This window comes from Mobula birostris, chromosome 29 (genome assembly GCF_030028105.1).
Source record: "Mobula birostris isolate sMobBir1 chromosome 29, sMobBir1.hap1, whole genome shotgun sequence".
NCBI classification, from domain to species: Eukaryota; Metazoa; Chordata; class Chondrichthyes; order Myliobatiformes; family Myliobatidae; genus Mobula; species Mobula birostris.
The window spans coordinates 16,043,892-16,065,707 of record NC_092398.1 but is presented as its reverse complement, the minus strand read 5'-3'; the positions used below and the strand labels follow the sequence as shown (position 1 = coordinate 16,065,707).

The window sequence follows — 21,816 nt, the reverse complement described above, 5'->3', positions numbered from 1 at the left end:
AATAGACAGGTATATGGAGGAATTTAAGTTGGGGGCTTATATGGGAGGCAGGGTTTGAGGTTCGGCACAACATTGTGGACCGAAGGGCCTGTACTGTGCTGTACTATTCTATGTTCTATGTTCTATAAAATCCAGGAATATTGAAAATGCATTGCTACCCTGGTACCAGCTAAGTCTCTGTAATGGCCACTACATGATAATTCCATGTATGTATCCAAGCTCTCACTTCAGCACCTTTGTTCCTGATGCGTCTTGCATTGAACTGCCCGCACTTTAGCCCTTCTACCTTCCTACCTTTACACCCTTTATTCTGCTTCTCTTTCTTGAAAGCCTCTCTATATGTTACATCTGGCTTTACTCCATGCACTTCTTTCACTGCTCTATCGCTCCAGGTCACATCCCTCTTTCCACAGGATGGGTACCAGAGGGCCAGAACAGTTAGTGGAGAGGTTGCAAAGATTGATGTTGAGGATCAAAGTGAGGATTCAAGATGTTGAGCATGATGCCAGTAAAATCCTGAACTGCGCAAATTAGACAGTCTCTTCACGTCGACTCTACGTCCGTCATTCAAAGTTCAAAAGCTTTCAATGAAAACACCCTCCTTATTCTGTTAAACTCCAGTGAATAGGGACCAGAGTCTGAATGGGTGCATGCACGTTAATAATTTCAATGCTGAATCTTTCTTGTCACGCCACTGAAATTCCTTCAATACCAACACATCCTTTTTCGTATTTGCCTTCTAGTGTTCGATGCCTCCACTGTAGTAAATATCGTCACTACATCTACTCTACCAGAAGGTGCTTGTGATTATAGGGATTAAATACGACAGATCAGAAAAAAAATCTCATATAGTGTGTCATGTGATGTAGGAAAGCAAAGATCACAAACACCTAAGCAGAGCATTTGGGATGACAATTAACGCTGACATTTATGAACATTGGACTTAAATTCAGAATATGTGGGAGATTTAATGGGATTACACTATAAAGGAGTAATTCAGCTAGTGAATAGCGCAAGCACTTTGTGTTTCTTTACAACTAAACATATGATTAGACATTGTATTTGTTGGACAGCTAGAGAGTGGTGGTCGATCATTGCCTCTCTGACTTTATTCCTGTGACTAGTGGCGTGCCGCATGCGTCGGTGCTGGGTACGTTGTTATCATTTATATCAACGATCTTGATGATACGAGGTGAACTGGATCAGCAATGTTGCGGATGACACCGAGGTTGGTAGTGTAGTGGACAACGAGATGGACTATCATAACTTGCAACGGGATCTGGACCAGCTGGAAAATGGGATGAAAATTTTATACGGAATTTAGTGGAGAAAAGTGCGAGCTGATGCAGTTCGATAAGATCAATCAGGATAGGTCTTACAAAGAGAACGGGAGGGAATGTGTAATGTGATGGAAGGAGCAATATGGGAATACAAATCCATAATTCACTGAAAGCAGCGTTACATTTTGAAAGCGTAGTAAATGATGATTTTGGCACATTGGCCTTCATAAGTAAAGAGACTGAGTAATTGAGATAGGATATTATATTGAAGGCGGTTTAGACATCGGTGAAGCTTAATTTGGAGTCTCTGTGCCAGAAAACAAGAAACCCAAATGAACTCATTAACAAGACCGTCAAACAACAAATGTGCAGAGAGAAGGAAATAAATCATGCAAACAATAATGCACGCAAATAGCTGCGACATGCAACTATTTCGGTAGACCTTGACATAAGAACATAAGACATAGGAGCAAATTGACATTATTCCGCCTATAAGATCTGCTTCACCATTCCATCATGGCTGAATTATTATCGTTCTTAACCACGTTCTCCTGCTTTTCCACCGCAACCTTTGACTCCTATACTAATAATGAACCTATCGTTTCCATTTAAATATACCCAATGACGGCCTTCAGAGACTACTGTGCAAATGAATAGAACATTCATCACCCTCTAGAAGAAGAAATTCCTCCTCATCTGTGTTCGAAAGCACCATCGTTGTATCCGAGGCTGTGTCTTATGATCAAAGACTCTCACACTATGGGGAACATCATCTCCACGTCCAGTCTACGTAGGCTTTTCAAACTCCAAAGTATTTTAATGAGATCGCACAACCTTCATTTATTTTTACGCATCGGTGTGTAGGGTCTAGAGCCTCAAACGCTGGGTATACGTTAACCTTTAATCTGCTGAATCTTCTTCTTGTAACACCATTGGATCGTCTCCAATCCCAGCACATCCTTTCTCATACTTGCCCTCCGGTCCCAGAATCCCCCACTATAGGAATGGTCGTGTCCATATCTAATCTGTCAGAACGTGCCTGTGATTATAACGGGTAAATATTATAGATCATAAAGAAAAAAATCGGATTTAGTGCGGCTTGTGATGCTGGAAAACAAAGATCACGAGGACAGAAACACCTAAGCAGAAAATTGCGTATGGCAATTAACGCAGATATTAATGAATATTCGGTTTAAATTCCGAGCATGACAGAGATTTAATATAAACAGTCCATATAGGAGTAATGCAGCTCATTAATAGCGATAGCAGCTTTTTATAACTCTCCGGACAAACCAGGATATTAGCTCAAAGTGACAGCGTCAGAAAATATTGAAAAGGCTTGACCCAAAAGTAGAGATGGGTCGGCAACAAATGAAATTAGTAGTAATAGACAAGGCACCAAGGGGAGCAAAACAGGAGACAAGAGAAACTAAACACAATAGGCAGCAGGGTAACCTTTAGGGAGGAAGACTAAAGACGAGAAAAAACATTTGCAGCTGGACGGTAAATGAGTGAAGAAGGACTGTGGGAGATAACGGATTAATTAGGCTGCGGGTGATGAGCCTGGAACAAGTGGCAGGTGTGTCCTATTGTCTGGGTGGAGACTGGGCGCGATCTGCATTTGCAGGCTGGAGAACGCGAGCACGAGCAGACTTTATAGATATGGCATGGAAGTGATAAGCCCCGTGGAAAAATTGAACAGTCTTGGGCTCCGCATGCCTTTTTTCGAAGTCCAGAAATAAAAAATACCACTACTTATATATGATGAAACCTTGGAGATGAACTTCCAGCCTTTCCCACGAGAAGACCTCTCCCATGATATTGAAAGCATGGAGAAAGCAGCGATGGTTGAGAGGTGAAATATTATTTTGCAACTGCATACGTATTCTAATATGTGTCTCAGTTTGCCCACCGGAGCAACAGTTGCCATGTCAGTGGTTGTTAACGCAACAGGGGATCATCTCAACAGGGTATGAGCTGCTACTCGGCACTCAACATCATCAACCGCACAACGGTAATCAATATATTTCAAGACCTTGACCTCAATACCTCATTGTACAATTGCATCCCCGATTTCCGCACTTGGAGATCCCAGTTTGTTCTGATTGGTAACAGTATCTTCTCGATCACCAACTACTCAGGTACAGCTACTCACTTTATGCTTGTGAATGTATGGTTAAGCACAGTTTCAACGCAACATTCAAGTTTGCTGATGATACCACCGTAGTCGGCCGAATCAAAGCTGGTGACAAATACGCATACAGGACAGAGATCAAGAATCTGGCTAAGCGGTGTCATGGTAACAGAATCTTACAAAATATGATCAAGATTAAAGAGCTGAATATTGACTTTAGGACGAGGAATCCAAGGGTCAGTGATCCTGCCCTCACCAGACAATCAGAGCAGGAAACGATTAGCAATGTTACACTGCTCAGTGTTATTACTTCGGAAGACCTGTTCTGGTCCGAGCACGTAACTGTAATTATGAGGAAAGCACGGCAGCGCTTCTATGTCTTTTGGATTTCGCGACGATTCAGCATTACATCTGCAACTTCGACGAACTTCTATAGATGTGCAGTGGAGCGTATATTGACTCGTTGCATCGCTGCCTGGTATGGAAACACAAATTACATTCAGCGAAAATTCACTTAAAAAGTAATGGATATGACCCAGTGTATCACAGCAAAAGCACTCTCCACCAATACACACATTTCCACGAAGAGCTGTTGCAGGAAAGCAGCATCAATAATCGCTGACGCCGCTCATCAGTGACTTGCGTTCTTCTCGCTGCTGCTATCAGGAAGAATGTACAGGACCCTTAGGATTCACACCACCAGCTTCAGGAACAGTTATTATCCTTCAACCATCAGGCTCTTGAACCTAAAGGGAGAACTTCACTCAACTTCGCTTGCCCAGACAATGAAATACCTCACAAAATCGAGACGAACTTGCAAGGACTCCTCATCTCAGAATCTCGATATTTATTGTTTATTTATGCATTATTAGTCTTATTTCTTTCTTTTGTATTTGGAATTTGTTACTGTTTCCACCTAGTTGAGTACCCACATTGGCGTGTTCTTTCATAAAATCTATTACGCTTATTGTAGTACTGCGATGTTGTTGAGTATGCCCGCAATAAAACGTATCACAGGGTTGGATATGGTGACATATACGTACTTCAGCAATAAACTTACTTTGAACTTCTAACTTTCAATTGTGCCCATCATATCTGACTATCTACAAAAATATGACTTGCGCAGCAAAACTGGAAGATTGAAGAGGAAGATTGCTTGGTCGTAGTACACACGTGTCAAACCAAGATGAGTGTGACTAGATATTGTGTTTGCACCACCATAGGCCGCACCTCCCTGTCGAAATACTCTTACTTCAATTGTGTGCATTGTCACCTGGTTGAATAGGAAAACAAAACACTCACCCACGACTGTTATCTGTATTCTGTCGCTTTCATCTGAGGATATTCTTCTACCGGACACCGTGCACGTGTATAAACAACTGTATGTTCCCGATGCATCACCTCCATTCGTGATGGTGAACGTCGCGGTGTTTCGCTGTGTTTGCACGTCCTGTAATGTTTGTCGGTTTTTGTACAGGTGAAAGGTGCCAACGGAATGTGCCCGACTAGTTATCGAACAAGTTAAACTGACCGATTCATCTGACCGATAGACATTATCCGCTCGGTTACTTTTTATTCGAGGTGTCGCTGGCTGAGCTGGAAGGGAAGAAAATTAGTTGAGTCAGAATGTACTCAAGCGTATGGAATCAAAATTATCACTAACTCCGTGCAAAACCCGTTCTGTGCAACTATCTATTTCTCATTCCTAATTCCCATCATATAACTCCGTCCCCAACCCCGTCTGAAATTGTATATTTAGAAGAGACTTTCCTGGAGACAATAAGTGACGGTTGTCTGTATGATTGAACGAAAGATCTACTAGAAAGGTCTGCTAAGTTAAAGAGCAGGAGCTCCAGGGTAATAACTTACACGACTGCTACCAGTGCCACGTGTTACTCAGGCTAGAAATTGGAAGATTATACAGTTGAATACGTGGCTAAGGATTTGGTGCAGGAAGGAAGGCGTCAGCTATTTGGATCATTGGGCACTCTTTCAGCGAATGTGAATCATGTACACAAAAGACAGTTTCCAACTGAACTGGAAGGGGACTAATATCCAAACCGAAACTTTTGCTAGTGCTCAAAGGATCCGAGGGTGGGATCATTCTCCAAGAGGATGGGAGCCAGAGGGCCAGACCAGTTAATAGAATTGTTCTCGAGCAACACTCACAACACGCTGGAGGAACTCAGCAGGTCGGGCAGAATCCATGGAAATGATCAGTCAACGTTTCGGGCCGGAACTCTTCGTCAGGACTGAAGAGGGAAGGGGCAGAGGCCCTATAAAGCAGGTGGAGGGAGGGTGGGAAGAGGAAAGCTGGTAGGTTCCAGATGAAAAACCAGTAAGGGGAAAGATAAATGGTGGGGGAGGGGTAGCAGGGAGGTGATAGGCAGGAAAGGTGAAGAAGCAATATGGGAAAACATAATAGGTAGTAGAAGGAGGCAGAACCATAAGGGAGGTGATAGGCAGCTGGGGGAGGGGGCTGAGTGAAATAGGGATAGGGGAAGAGAGGGGGACGGAATTACCGGAAGCTGGGGAATTCTATGTTCATCCCATGGGGCTGGAGTCTACCCAGACGGTACAGGAGGTGTTGCTCCCCAATCTGAGTTTAGCTTCATCATGGCAGTAGTGGAGGCTACGTATAGACATATCCGGATGGGAATGGAAAGCAGAATTGAAGTGGGTGCAATCGGGAGATCCTATTTGTTGTGGCCGACGGAGCGGAGGTGCTCGACGAAGTGGTCCCCCAATCTGCGTCGGGTTTCACAGATGTAGAGGAGGACGCACCGGGAGCACCGGATGCAATAGATGACTTCAACAGACTCACAAGTGAAGTGTTGCCTCACCTGAAAGGACTGTTTGGGGCCCTGAATCGTGGCAAGAGAGGAGGTGTAGGGACAGGTGTAGCACTTACGTCTACAGGGATAAGTGCCGGGTCGGAGATCCGTGGGAAGGGAGGGTGGATCAGGGAGTCCCAGAGGGATCGATCTCTGTGGAAAGCGGAGAGGGTTGGAGAGGGAAAGATGTGTTTAGTGGTGAGGTCCTGCTGAAGGTAGCGGAAGTTGTGGAGGATAATGTGCTGGCTCCGGAGGTTGGTGGGGTGGTTGGTGAGGACAAGCGGAACTCTGCTTCTGTTGTGGTGGCGGGAGGGTGGATTGAGGGCCGAAGTGCGGGAAATGGAGGAGATGTGGGTGAGGGCATCATTGATGACGGGAGAAGGGAAACCACGATTCTTAAAGAAAGAGGACATTTGAGATGTCCTGGAACGGAAAGCCTCATCCTGGGAGCAGATGCGGCGGAGGCGGAGGAACTGGGAATAGGGAATAGCATTTTTGCATGTGGCAGGGTTGGAAGAGGTATAATCGAGGTAGTTATGAGAGTCAGTGGGCTTGTAGAAGATGTCAGTGGACAGTCTGTCTCCAGAGCTGGAGACCGTGAGATCGAGAAAGGGGAGAGAAGTGTTCGAGATAGACCAAGTGAATTTGAGGGCTGGGTGGAAGTTTGAAGTAAAGTCGATGAAATTGACGAGCTCAGCATGGGTGCAGGAAGCAGCACCAATGTACTTGTCAATGTAACGAAGGAAAAGTTGGGGGGCAGTACCAGAATAGGTTTAGAGAGCAGACTGTTCCACATAACCAACGCCGAGGTAGGGGCTTAAAGAAGAGGCTGGGACCCATGCGAGTGCCCATAGCGAAACCCTTGGTCTGAAGAAAGTGGGAAAAGCCAAAAGATAAGTTATTAAGTGTGAGGCCAGTTCCGCCAACCGGAGGAGGGTAGTGGTGGTGGGAAACTGGTGAGGTCTATTGTCCAGAAAGTAGCGGAGGGCTTTGAGGCCTTCTTGATGGGGAATGGAGGTCTATAAGGATTGGACATCCATAGTGAAAATGAAGCGGTCGGGCCTGGGGAACTGGAAGTTATTGAAGAGGTGGAGGGCATGGGATATATACCGGATATAGGTGGGGAGGGTCTGAACAATGGGTGACAAAATGGAGTCCAGGTAAGCAGATACAAGTTCGGTGGGACAAGAGCAGGCAGAAATTATCGGTCTACCGGGACAGTCAGGCGATGGTACAGGAGACAATGTTTTGAAATTTTTGTTGGGATCCTGTTCCAGGGGTAAGTAAGAGGAGTTGTCAGTGAGGTGGAGGTCCATCCGCCAGACTACTACGACACCACCTTTGCCTGCGGGTTTAATGGTCTGCCCCTTCCGTCTTCAGTCCTGATGAAGGGTTCCGGCCCGAAAGGTTGACTGATCATTTCCACGGATGCTGCCCAACCTACTGAGTTCCTCCAGCGAGTTGTGAATGTTGCTTTGGCCCCAGCATCTGCAAAGTATATGTATATAAAAGTTGTTCTAGAGATAGATGTTTTTAAGACCTGAGAAAAAGTCAGGAATCAAAATGCAGAGAATGAAGCTACTAAAATCCTGAGCTGCGTAAAACTATGCAACGCAAAAGATATGGCAGAAAAGACAGTTGAATTCAGGGCATGTATCAACGCCTGGAATTATGAGAGTATATCCATCAGTGCGATCTGGCTGCAGGAGGGAGAGGACCGGCAGCTCAGTATTCCGGTTTCCGTTGTTTTAGACACACCTTAGCGGGTGCGGTTAAAGGAGGAGGGCTGGTGTTACTACTCAGCGAAAATGTCACAGCAATGCAGTCAGAACCGACTGGAGAACTTGCTGAATGATAGTTCATGGGTGGAACTCCGAAACATGTCACTAAATGAAACAATCTCTTCACATCCGCTCTACGTCGGCCATTTAAAGTTAAAACGCTTTCAATGAGAATCCTCCCCCCATCCGATTTATTGTTTTAAACTCCTGTGAATAGGGACCAGAGTCTTAATGGGTTCATGTAAGTTAACCATTTAATTTGCTGTATCTTCCTTGTGACACCACTGAAATGTCTCCAATACCAACATATCCTTTTTCAGATTTGCCCTCTAGTCTTCGATGCCTCTACTGTAGCAAATATCGTGTCTACCTCAACTCTACCAGAAGGTGCTTGTGATCATGGCGGGGGGCGGGGGTGGTAAATACTACGGATCAGGACAAAAATCGCATATATTGTGTCATGTGATGCAGTACAGCAAAGATCACGAGCACAGAAACACCTAGGGAGAACGTTTCGGATAGCAATTAACGCTGACATTTATGAACATTGGATTAACATTCAGAATATGTGGGAGATTTAATAGGAACATACTTAAAAGAGTAATTCAGCTGATGAATAACGATAGCAGTTTCCTTTTCTTTACAACTAAACATTTGGTTAGACATTGTTTTTATTGGAGAGCAGAGAGTGGTGGTGGATCATTGTCTGTCTGACTGGAGGCCTGGGACGAGTGGCGTGCCGCATGCGTCGGTGCTGCGTACGTTGTTATCATTTATATCAACGATCTGGATGATACCAGGTGAACTGGATTAGCAATGTTACGGATGACACCGAGATTGGTAGTGTAGTGGACCACGAGAGGGACTATCATAACTTGCAACGGGACCTGGAGCAGCTGGAAATTGGGCTGGAAATGTTAGACAGAACTTAGTGCAGAAAAGTGCGAGTAGATGCAGTTCGATAAGGTCAATCAGTATAAGTCTTACTTAGTGAACGGGAGGGAACTGAGGAATATGATGAAAGAAACAATAAAGATCCATAATTCACTGAAAGTAGAGTTACAGTTTAAAGCGTAGTAAATGATGATTTTGGCATAATGGCTATCATAAGTCAAAAGACTGAGTACTTGAGATAGGATATTATATTGAAGGCGTGATAAACATTGGAGAACGCAAACACGAGGAAATCTGCAGATGCTAGAAATTCAGGCAAAACACGCAAAAAATACTGGTGAACGCAGCAGGCCAGGCAGCATCTATAAGAAGAGGTACAGTCGACGTTTCGGGCCGAGATGCTTCGTCAGGACTAACTGAAAGAGGAGATAGTAAGTGATTTGAAAGTGGTAGGGGGAGGGGAGATCCAAAATAATAGGATAAGACAGGAGGGGGAGGGATGGAGCTTAGAGCTGGAAAGTTGATTGGCAAAAGGGATAAGAGGCTGGGGAGGATGGAGGATCATGGGACGGGAGGCCTAGGGAGAAAGAAAGTGGGGGGGGGGGGAGGAGTTGTAGAGAGAGGGAAAGAGGGATAAAAAATAGAGAAAAGAAGTGGGAAAGAAAAGATAAAAACGTAAACAAACAAACAAATAAATAAATAAGGGATGGGGTACGAGGGGGAGGCGGGGCCTTAACGGAAGTTAAAGAAGTTCATGTTCATGCCGTCAGGTTGGAGGCTACCCAGACGGAATATAAAGTGTTGTTCCTCCAAGCTGAGTGTGGCTTCATCGTGACGGTAGAGGAGGCCGTGGGATAGACATATCAGAATGGGAATGGGACGTGGAATTAAAATGTGTGGACACTGGGAGATCCTGCTTTCTCTGGCGGACAGAGCGTAGATCTTCAGCGAAACAGTCTGAAGTCTCGACTTCACCATACCTTGTTCCCATTCGAACCTCACTCCTTCCGAATGCTCTGCCCTCCACTCCCTCCGCACCAATCCTAACATTACTATAAAACCCGCCGATAAGAGGGGTGCTCTTTCAGTCTGGCGTGCGGACCTCTACCTTGCCGAGACACAGCGACAATTCGCCGATATCTCCTCTTATTTACCCCTCGATCATGACCCCACTAAGGAGCACCAGGCTATTGTCTCCCACAGCTTCACCAAATGTACCAGCTCCGGAGATCTTCCATCCACTGCTACCAACCTTATAGATCCCACTCCCCGCACTTCCCGTTTCTACCTCCTACCCAAGATCCACAAACCTACCTGTCCAGGTAGACCCATTATCTCAGCTTACTACCACCCCACCGTACTCATTTCTGCATACCTTGACACTGTTTTATCCCCCCCTTCTTCAATCTCTTCGCACCTATGTTCGTGACACTTCTCACGCTCTGAATTTTTCAATGACTTTAAGTTCCCTGGCTCCCACCGCTTTATTTGCTCCACGGATGTCCAGTCCCTACCAGGAAGGTCTCAAAGCTCTCCGCTTCTTTCTGGATTCCAAACCTAAACAGTTCCCCTCTGCCACCACTCTCCTCCGTCTACCGGAATTAGTCCTTACTCTTACTAATTTCTCCTTTAGCTCCTCCCACTTCCTCCAAACTAAAGCTGTACCCATGGGCAGCGGTATGGATCCCAGGTATGCGTGTCTTTTCGTAGGCTTTATACTGGTATCTGTCCCCTACTTCTCCTTCGCTACATCCACGACTGCATCGGCATTGCTTCCTGCACGCATGCTGAGATCGTTGACTTCATTAAATTTGCCTCCAACTTTCACCCTACCCTCAAGATTACCTGGTCCATTTCTGACACCTCCCTCCCCTTTCTTGATCCTTCTGTCTCTATCTCTGGAGACAGCTTATCTACTGATGTCTACGATAAGCCTACGACTCTCACAGCTACCTGGACTATTCCTCTTCCCACCCCGTCTCTTGCAAAAATGCCATCCCCTTTTCGCAATTCCTCCGTCTCACCGCATCTGCTCTCAGGATGAGGCTTTTTATTCCAGGACGAAGGAGATGTCTTCCTTTTTAAAAGAAAGAGGCTTCCCCTCCTACGCGACTCCGTTGTCCATTCGTCACCCCACCCCCATCCCTTCCCACTGATCACCCTCCAGGCGCGTATCCTAGTATGCGGAACACGTGTTACATATGCCCTTAGACTTCCTTCCTCACCAACATTCAATGCCCCAAACAGACCTTCCAGGTGAGGCGACACTTGACCTGTGAGTCGGCTGGTGTGATACACTGCGTCCGGTGCTCCCGATGCTGCCTTCTGTATATTGGCGAGACCCGACGCAGGCTGGGAGACTGTTTCGCAGAACACCTACGCTCTTTTCGCCAGAGAAAGCAGGATCTGCCACTGGCCACACATTTTAATTCCATGTCCCATTCCCATTCTGATATGTCTATCCAGTTGGTTCCGATTAGTAACAGTATCTTCTCGATTACCATCTCTACAGGCAGAGCTGTGTGCTTAGCCTCCCCTGCTCTACTCACTTTACGCTTGTGAATCTATGGTTAAGCACAGTTTCAATGCATTATTCAAATTTGCTGATGATACCACTGTCGTAGGCCGAATCAAAGCTGGAGACAAATATGCAGACATGACAGAGATTGAAAATCTAGCTAAGCGGTGCCATATTAACAGACTCTTACAAAATACGATCAAGATTAAGGAGCTGAATATTGACTTTAGGGCGAGTAATCCAAGGGTCAGTGATCTTGTCATCATCGGAGAATCAGAGGAGGAAACGATCAGCAATATTACTTTGCTCAGTGTTATTACTTCGGAAGACCTGTTCTGGTCCGAGCACGTAATTGCAATTATGAAGAAAGCACGGAAGCGCTTCTACGTCTTTTGGATTTCTCGAAGATTCGGCATTACATCTGCAAATTCGGCGAACTTTTCTATAGATGTGCAGTGGAGCGTATATTGACTCGTTGCGTCGCAGCCGGGTATGGAAATACAAACTGCCGTGAGCGGAAGATCACTTAAAAAGTAATGGATATGGCCCAGCGTACCGCGGGTAAAGCACGCTCCTCCAATACACACATCTCTACGAAGAGCTGTCGCAGGAAAGCTGCATCAATCATCAGTGACGCCGCTCATCAATGACTTGCGTTCTTCTCCCTGCTGCTATCAAGAAGAATGTACAGGACCCTTAGGATTCACACCACCAGCTTGAGGAACAGTTATTACCCTTCAGCCATCAGGCTCTTGAACCTAAAGGGAGAACTTCACTCAACTTCGCTTGCCGGAACATTGAAACATCCCACAAAATCTAGACTAAATTTCAAGGATTCTTCATCTCAGATTCTGGATAGTTATTGCTCATTTATGCATTACTAGTCTTATATCTTTCTTTTGTATTTGGAATTTATTACTATTTGCACCTAATTGAGGGCCCACATTGGCGTGGTCTTTCATAAAACCTATTACGATTATTTTTGTATTGCGAATTCGTTGAGTATGTCCGCGATAAAATGTATCTTAGGGTTGGATATGGTGACATATACGTACTTCAACAATAAACTTACTTCGAACTTTTAACTTTCAATTGTGCCCATCATGCCTGAATATCTGCAAAAATATGACTCGCGCGGCAAAACAGGAAGATTGAAGAGGAGTTATGCTTGGTCGTAGTACACACGTGTCAAACCAAGATGAGTGTGACTAGATATTGTGTTTGCACCACCATCGGCGGACCTCCCTGTCGAAATACTCTTGCACCAATTGTGTGCATTTGTCAGCTGGTTGAATAGGAAAACAAAACACTCACCCACGACTGTTATCTCTATTCTTTCGCTTTCTCCTGAGAATATTCTTCTACCGGACACCGTGCACATGTATAAACAACTGTATGTTCCCGATGCATCACCTCCATTTGTGATGGTGAACGTCGCGCTCTTTCGCTGTGTTGGCGCTTGCTGTACTGGGTGTCGGTTTTTGACCAGGTGAAAGGTGCCATCGGAACATGTAGAACCAGTTATCCAACAGGTTAACTTGACCGATTCATCTGACAGGTAGACTTTATCCGATCGGTCACTTTTTATTTCAGGTCTCGCTGGCCGAGCTGGAAGAAAGGAAATTTAATTGATTCAGACTGTACTCAAGCGTATGGAATCAAAATTCTCACTAACTCCGTGCAAAACCCCTCGGTGCAATTTCTCATTCCTGATTCGCATCATATAACAACGCCCCACCCCCGTCTGAAGTTGTATATGTAGAAGAGACTTTCGTAGGGACAATAAGTGACGGTTGTCTGTATGATTGAACGAAAGATCTACTCGAAAGTTCTGCTAAGTTAAAAGCTGGAACTCCAGGATAATGGCCTACACGGTTGTTACTAGTGCCGCGTGTTACTAGGCCAGAAACAGGAATACTATACAGTTGAACACGTGGCTAAGGATTTGTTCAGGAAGGAAGGCGCCCGATGTTTTGATCACTGGCCACTCTTCCAGCGAAGGTGGATCCTGTACAGTAAAGTCAGTTTGCAACTGAGTTGGAATGGGAGTAATATCCCAACAGGAAGCTTTGTTCGTGACACAAGGATCCGAGCGTGGGGTCATTGTAGAGAAGAAAGAGAATGCGAACCAGAGGGCCAGAAGAGTTAGAAGAGTTGTTGTAGAGATAGATGTTTTCAGACCTCAGACAAAGTCGTGAACAAAATGCTGAGCATGATGTCAGTAAAATCCTGAGCTGCGTAAACACAATGCCAAAGCAAAAGGTATGATTAAAAAGACAGTTGAATTCAGGGCAGAGATCAACACCAGAATTATGATTGTATACCCATCAGTGCGAACTGTCTGCAGGCAGGGCAGGACTGGTAGCTCAGTATTCCGGTTTTCCGTTGCTTTAGATACACCATAGCGGGTGGGATTAAAGCTGGTGTTACTAGTCAGAGAAAACGTCACAGCAATGCTGTCAAGACCGACTGCAGAACTTGTTGAATGATACTTTATGGGTGGAACTGCGAAACATCTCACGAAATCAAGCAATCTCTTCACGTCCACTCTACATCGGCCATTCAAAGTTCAAAAGCCTTCAATGTTTATTCTTTTAAACTCCAGTGAATAGGGACCAGAATCTCAATGGGTGCATATAAATTAACAATTTCATTTGCTGAATCTTTCTTCTGACGCGACTGAAATGTCTCCAATACCCACATATCCTTTCTCATATTTGCCCTCCAATATTTGATGACTCCACTGTAGCAAATATCGCGTCTACATCAAATCTACCAGATAGATTATAGGGGTTAAATACTACGGATCAGAATAAAAATCGGATTTACTGTGTCATGTGATGCAGGAAAGCAAAGATCACGTGAACAGAATCACTAAGCAGAATATTTCGGATGGCAATTGTGAACATTGTATTTAAATTCAGATTATGTGTGAGATTTAATAGGACTAAAGAGTAATTCAGCTAATGAATTGCAATAGCAGTCTGTGTTTCTGTACAATTAGACATATGATTCGACATTTTTTTTTGGACAGCCAGAGAGTGGTGGTCGATCATTGCCTCTCTAACTTGAGGCCTCTGACCAGTGGCGAGCAGCATGCGTCGGTGCAGGGTACGTTGTTATCATTTATATCAACGATCTGAATGATGCGAGGTGAACGAGATCAGAAATGTTGCGGATGTCACCGAGATTGGTAGTGTAGTGGTCAACGAGAAGAACTATCTTAACATGCAACGGTAAATGGGCCAGCTTGAAAACGGGCTGAAAATGTTAGACGGAATTTTCTGCTGAAAATAGCAAGTGATGCAGTTCGATAGGTTTTACACAGTGAACGGGAGGTAACTGAAGATTGCGATGGAAGGAACAATATGGGAATAAAGGTCCATAATTCACTGAAAGCAGTGTTACAGCTTGAAAGCGTAGGACATGATGTTATTGACACATTGGCTTTCGTAAGTCAAAACACTGAGTACTTCAGATAGGATATTATATGGAAGGCGTTTTACACATTGGTGAAGCTGTCATAAGGGGGCGTTAGGAGCGGATCCAAATGCAAGACACGGACAGTGAAGTACTAGGAACAGAACTATGTTTGTCAAGAAAGCAACGGAAGAAACGACACTGGACATTGACACAGGCCCTGAACGAGACTAGGATTCAGAGCCTAGTCTAGGAACTCGGAACTCCGGAACCAGAGCTTGGACGACGAACCGGAACTTCGGTCTTGGTTGGGACTCGGAACCTGGGTCTTGACTCGGAACCGGATCCCGGGTATTGGCTAGGACTCGGGACTAGGATCTTGGCAAAGGGCCGGGCGTGGTTACAGGACTGGATGTGGAACTCCTGCACAAGACGAGGTACATGGACAGGACGAGAACAGAAAGCCGTGCCTTGGTCTGGATGAGGTACTTGGACGTGGCTTGGACAGGATGAGAGACTCCTGGACAGGACGAAGGAACGCCAGCAGAGAATGATGTAACTCCAGCAAAGGTTGAGGTAACTCCAGCACCGGGCTGGGCGAGTTACTCCTGTGGCTGGGCGAGGAATCTCCAGCAGAGTACGAAGAATCTCCAGCACAGGACGAGTAATCTCCAGCACCGGGATGGCCGAGGTACTGCTGGGCTGGGCGAGGAATCTCCAGAACAGGGCGAGGAATCTCCAGCACTAGGCTGGACTAGGAACCTCCAGCACCAGGCTGGGCGAGGTACTCCTGGGCTGTGCGAGGAATCTACTGGGCTGTGCGAGGAATCTCCTGGGCTGTGCGAGGAATCTCCAGCACAGGACGTGGCTCTTGATCTATGTCTGGCTCGGCTCCAGAGCCGCAAACGCTGCGCATACGTTAACTCTTTCATCTGCTGAACCTTTCTCATGAAACGCCATTTGGAATAGTCTCCAAGCCGAGCTCATCCTTTCTCGTATTTGCCCTCCAGTCCTAGTCTCCCCCAGGATAGGAAAGATCGTGTCCATATCTAACTTATCAGGACGCGCCTGTGATTATAAGGGGTAAATATTATTGATCATAAAGAGAAAATACGATCTAGTGTGGCTTGTGATGCTGGAAAGCAAAGATCACGATGACAGAAACACCGAAGTAGAAAATTGCAGTTGGCAATTAACGCAGATATTTATGAATATTGTCTTTAAATTCCGAGCATGATGCAGATTTAATATTAAGAGTCAATAAAGTAATGCAGATCATGAATAACGATAGCAGCATTTTTTTATAATTCTCCGGACAAACCAGGACATTAGCTCAAAGTGACAGTGCCAGACAATATAGAGAAGGCTTGACCCAAAAGCAGAGTAGGGGAGATGGTGTGGCAACAAATGAAGTCAGGAGTAATAGACAAGGCACCAAGTGGAGCAAAACAGGAGAGAACAGAAACTAACACAATAGGCAGCAGGGTAAAGTTTAGGGAGGAAAAGTGAAGACGAGAAAAACCGTTTGAAACTGGATGGTACATGAGTGAAGAAAGACTTTGTGAGATAAGGGATTAATGAGGCTGCAGGTGATGAGCCTGGAACAAGAGGCTGGTGTATCTTATTGGCTGGGTGGAGACTCGGCGCGACTGCATTTGCAGGCTGGGGATGCGAGCACAAGCAGACTTTATAGATCTGGAATGGAAGTGATATAAAGAGCCCGTGGAAATCTTTATCAGTCTTGGGTTCCGCATGCTTACGATCAAACTTGGGAGCTGAACTACCAGCATTTCCTACGAGAAGACCTCTCCCATAACAATGAAAGCAAGGAGAAAGCAGCGTCGGTTAAGACGTGAAACAGTCTTTGACAACTGCATACATATTCTAATATGCGCCTCAATTTGCCCACCGGAGCAACAGCTGCCATGTCACTGGTTCTTAACGCAACAGAGGATCATCTCGACAGGGTATGCGCTACTACTCGGCACTCAACATCATCAACCGCACGACGCTAATCAATAAATTTCAAGACCTTGACCTCAATATCTCATTGTGCAATTGCATCCTCGATTTCCACACTTGGAGATCCCGGTTTGTTCTGATTGGTAACAGTATCTTCTCGATCACCATCCACACAGGTACAGCTGTGTGCTTAGCCTCCCCTGTTCTACTCACTTCATGCTTGTGAATGTATGGATAAGCACAATTTCAATGCAACATCCACGTTTGCTGATGATACCACCGTAGTAGGCCGAATCAAAGCTGGTGACAAATACGCATACAGGACAGAGATTGAAAATCTGGCTAACGGGTGCCATAGTAACAGACTCTTACAAAATATGATCAAGATTAAGGAGCTGAACATTGACTTTAGGACGGGTAATCCAAGTGTCAATGATCTAGTACTCATCAGACAATCAGAGGTGTAAACGATCGGCAACGTTACATTGCTCAGTGTCATTACGTCGGAAGACCTGTTCTGGTCCGAGCACGTAATTTTAATTATGAGGAAAGCACGGCAGCGCCTCTATGTCTTTTGGATTTTGCGAAAATTCGGCATTACATCTGCAACTTCGACGAACTTCTATAGATGTTTACTGGAGCGTATATTGACTCGTTGCATCGCAGCCTGGTATAGAAACACAAACTACCTTGAGCGTAAGATCACTTAAAAAGTACTGGATATGGCCCATTCTATCACGGGGAAATTACTCTCCTCCAATACACACATCTCCATGAAGAGCGGTCGCAGGACAGTAGCATCAATCATCAGTGACTTACTTTCTTCTCGCTGCTGCTATCAGGAAGAATGTACAAGACCCTTATGATTCACAGCACCAGTTTCAGGAACAGTTATTACCCTTCAGCCATCAGGCTCTTGAACTAAAGGGAGAACTGCAACCAACTCCACGTGCCCGGACATTGAAATATCCCACAATTTCTAGACTGACTTTCAAGGACTCTTCATCTCAGGTTATCGATATTTATTGCTTATTTATGTATTACTAATCTTATTTCTTTCCTTTTGCATTTGAAATTTGTTACTATTTGCACCTAGTTGAGTGCCCACATTGGCGTGGTCTTTCATAAAAACTATTACGGTAATTTTTGTACTGTGAATTCGTTGAGTATGCCCGCAAAAAATGTATCACAGGGTTGGATATGGTGACATATACGTACTTCAACAATAAACTAACTTCCAACTTTCAACTTTCAATTGTGCCCATCATATCTGAATATCTGCAAAAATATGACTCGCTCGGCAAAACCGGAAGATTGAAGAGGCGGTATGCTTGGTCGTCGTACACACGTGTGGAACAAAGATGAGTGTGACTAGATATTGTGTTTGCACTACCATAGGCGGACCTCCCTGTCGAAATACTCTTGCTCCAATTGTGTGCATTTGTCAGCTGCTTGAATAGGAAAACAACACACTCACCCACCACTGTTATCTCTATGTTGTCGCTTTCTTCTGAGAATATTCTTCTACCGGACACCGTGCACATGTATGAACAACTGTATGTTCCCGATACATCACCTCCATTTGCGATGGTGAACGTCGCCTTCTTTCGCTGTGCTGGCTCTTGCTGTACTGGTTGTCCGTTCTGGTACAGGTGAAAGGTGCCATCGGAACATGCCGAACCAGTTATCCAGCAGGCTAACTCGACCAATTCATCTGACAAGTAGACTTTATCCCATCTGTCACTGTTTATTCGTGGTCTCTCTGGTCGAGCTGGAAGGAAGGAAATTTATTTGATTTCAGACTGTACTCAAGCGTATGGAATCAAAATTCTCAGTAACTCAGTGCAAAACCCATTCTGTGCAACAACCTATTTCTCATTCTTAATTCCCATCGTATAACACCGTACCCACCCCCGTGAATTTGTATGTGTAGAAGAGCCTTTCGTAGAGACAATAAGTGACGGTTGTCTGTATGATTGAACGAAAGATCGACTAGAAAGCTCTGCTAAGTTAAAGAGCAGGAACTCCAGGGTAATATCTTACACGGTTGCTACTAGTGCCACGTGTTACTAGGCCAGAAATAGGAAGATTATACAGTTGAACATGTGGCTAAGGATTTGTCAGGAAGGAAGGCGCCAGATGTTTGGATCATTGGCCAGTCTTCCACCGAAGGTGGATCCTGTACAGTAAAAACAGTTTGCAACTGAACTGGAAGGGGACTAATATCCCAACAGGAAGCTTTGCTCGTGCTGCAAGGATCCGAGGGTGGGATCCATCTAGAGAAGCAAGAAGATGGATACCAGAGGACCAGAAGAACTCGTAGAGTTGTTGGAGAGATAGATGCTGTTAGATTTCAGACGAATTCAGAAATCAAACTGTTGAGCATGATGCCAGTAAAATCCAGAGCTGCGTAAGCGTTAAGCCAAAGCAAGACGTATGGTTGAAAAGACAGTTGAATTCAGGGCATAGGTCAACACCTGGAATTATGATAGTATACCCATCAGTGCGATCTGGCTGTAGGAGGAGCAGGACTGACAGCTCAGTATTGCGATTGCCCTTTCCTCCAGACACACCATAGCGGGTGGGCTTAAAGGAGGAGAGCTGGAGGTTCTAGTCAGAGAAAATGTCACAGCAATGCTGTCAGGGCAGACTTCAGAACTTGTTAAATGATAATTCATGGGTGGAACTGCGAAACATCCCACTAAATTAAACAATCTCTTCACGTCCACATTACGTCGGCCATTCAAAGTTCAAAAGCTTTCAATGAGACCCCCGGTTATTCTTTTAAACTTCAGTGAATGGGCACCAGAATTTCAATGGGGGCATATAATATTCAACATTTCATTTGCTGAATCTCTCTTGTGACGCGACTGAAATGTCTCCAATTCCCACACATCCTTTCTCATATTTGCCCTCTAGTATTCGATGTCTCCACTATAGCAAACATGGTGTCTACATCCACTCTACCAGAATGTGCTTCTGATTATAGGGGTTAAATACTACGGAACAGAATAAAAATCGGAGTCAGTGTCTCATGTGATGCAGTAAAGAAAAGATCACGTGGACAGAAACACCGAAGCAGAACATTTCGGATTGCAATTATGAACATTGGTTTTAAATTCAGAGTATGTGCGAGATTTAATAGGACTACGCTATAAAGGAGTAATTCACCTAATGAGCAGCGATAGCAGTTTGTGTTTCTGTACAGTTAGACGTATGATTAGACATTCGTTTTGTTGGACAGCCAGAGAGTGATAGTGAATCATTGCCTCTCTGACTGGAGGCCTGTGACTAGTGGCGTGCAGCATTCGTCGGTGCTGGGTACGTTGTTATCACATATATCAACGATCTGGATGATACGAGGTGAACTAGATCAGCAATGTTGCGGATGACACCGAGATTGGTAGTGTAGTGGTCAACGAGAAGGACTAACATATCATGCAACGGTATCTGGACTAGCTAGAAAAATGGACTGCAAATGTGAGACGGAATTTTGTGCAGAAAACTGCACGTGATGCAGTTCGATAGGTTTTACACAGTGAACGGGAGGTAACCGAGGAATGCGATGGAAGGAACATCATGAGAATACAGGTCCATAATTCACTGAAAGCAGCGTTACAGCTTGAAAGCGTAGGACATGATGATATTGGCACATTGGCTTTCATAATTAAAAAGACTGAGTACTTGAGATAGGATATTATATGGAAGTCGTTTTGGACATTGGTGAATCTGTCACAAAGCGGCGCTGGGAGCTGTCCCAAATGCAAGACACAGACACTGAAATACTAGGAACAGGACTAGGTTTGTCGAGAAAGCAAGGGAAGAAACGATGCTGGACATTGTAACAGGCCCTGAACGAGAGTAGGAGACAGGGCCTGGTCCAGGAACTGGGAACTCCGGAACCAGAGCCTGGACAACGACCCGGAAATTCGGTCTTGGTTGGGACTCGGAACCTGGGTCTTAACTCGGAACCGGATCCCGTGTATTGGCTAGGACTCGGCACTAGGATCTTGGCAAGGGCAGGACATGGTTAGGGGACTGGACGTGGAACTCCTGCACAGGACGAGGCACTCGGACAGAACAAGATCACAAAGCCGTGGCTTGAACTGGACGAGGTAATTGGACATGGCTTGGACAGGACGACGTACTTGAACGTGGCTCGGACAGGACGAGAGACTCCTGGAAAGGACGAGGGAACACTAGCACAGGATGAGGGAACACCAGCACAGGATGAGGGAACTCCAGCATAGGACGAGTGAACAGCAGCATCGGGCTGGGCGCGGGATCTCCAGCACAGGACGAGGAATTTCCAGCAGCAGGCTGGGTGAGGTACTCCTGCACTGTGCGAGGAATCCCCTGGGCTGGGCGAGGTAAGTCCAGCACAGTACGGGTCTCTTGATCTAGTTTTGGTTCGGCTTTTGGACTCGGCTTGGTTAGGCTCTTGAGTACGGAGCGGACTCCTCCTTGGAGCGCAGGACCAGGAACCTTTCTAGGACGCAGGGCCGGAACCATTTCTAGTACTCAGGGCCAGGGCTCTGTCTCGGACACAAGGCCAGGATGATTGCCGAGGACACTTGCCGAGGTAAACTGCCGAGGGACTCCTATTCTGGACGAAGGACACCTGAACAGGACGAGACCACGAGTCTTGACTTGGACAGGACTGGAACAAGGCGCCTGGAACTTGGAACATGGGAACACAGAACACCGAGCCGGTACCCCTCATTGGGAACAGGACAGAGGACCGAGACTCTTTTTTGACACGGACACTAACCACGGGGACACAAAGAGATAGTTCCAAACTAAACGATAGATAGTTCCTTATCTTGGCGTGGCAAGGCTCCGGTCCCACTCCGGCGGTTGCATTTGAGGGGGATGCAGGCGAGGCTTCAGAAGGAAGGGGAAGGGAACAGTACAGCGAATAATCCCTGGCTTGCCGAGGTACTTATGTGCCAGCCCGAAATGAGAAACAGGTGTCTAAATTAAGGCACCCAAC

General features: G+C 45.5%; 1 protein-coding gene and 1 pseudogene across 1 annotated transcript in view; both read right to left on the bottom strand.

Annotated features, from left to right (window-relative positions):
- The window catches only part of LOC140189847 (histone H2AX-like), an 836,563-nt pseudogene that overhangs the window by 237,808 nt on the left and 576,939 nt on the right, over nt 1–21,816 (bottom strand).
- LOC140189844 (immunoglobulin superfamily member 1-like) overlaps nt 1–21,816 on the bottom strand; it is a 78,344-nt gene that overhangs the window by 40,163 nt on the left and 16,365 nt on the right. The window contains exons 3-5 of the mRNA XM_072246150.1: nt 18,301–18,594; nt 12,756–13,049; nt 4,717–5,010 (exon numbers count right to left, since the gene is read on the bottom strand). Of these exons, the coding sequence (XP_072102251.1) occupies nt 4,717–5,010; nt 12,756–13,049; nt 18,301–18,594 (882 nt within the window). The remainder of the gene's footprint in view (nt 1–4,716; nt 5,011–12,755; nt 13,050–18,300; nt 18,595–21,816) is intronic.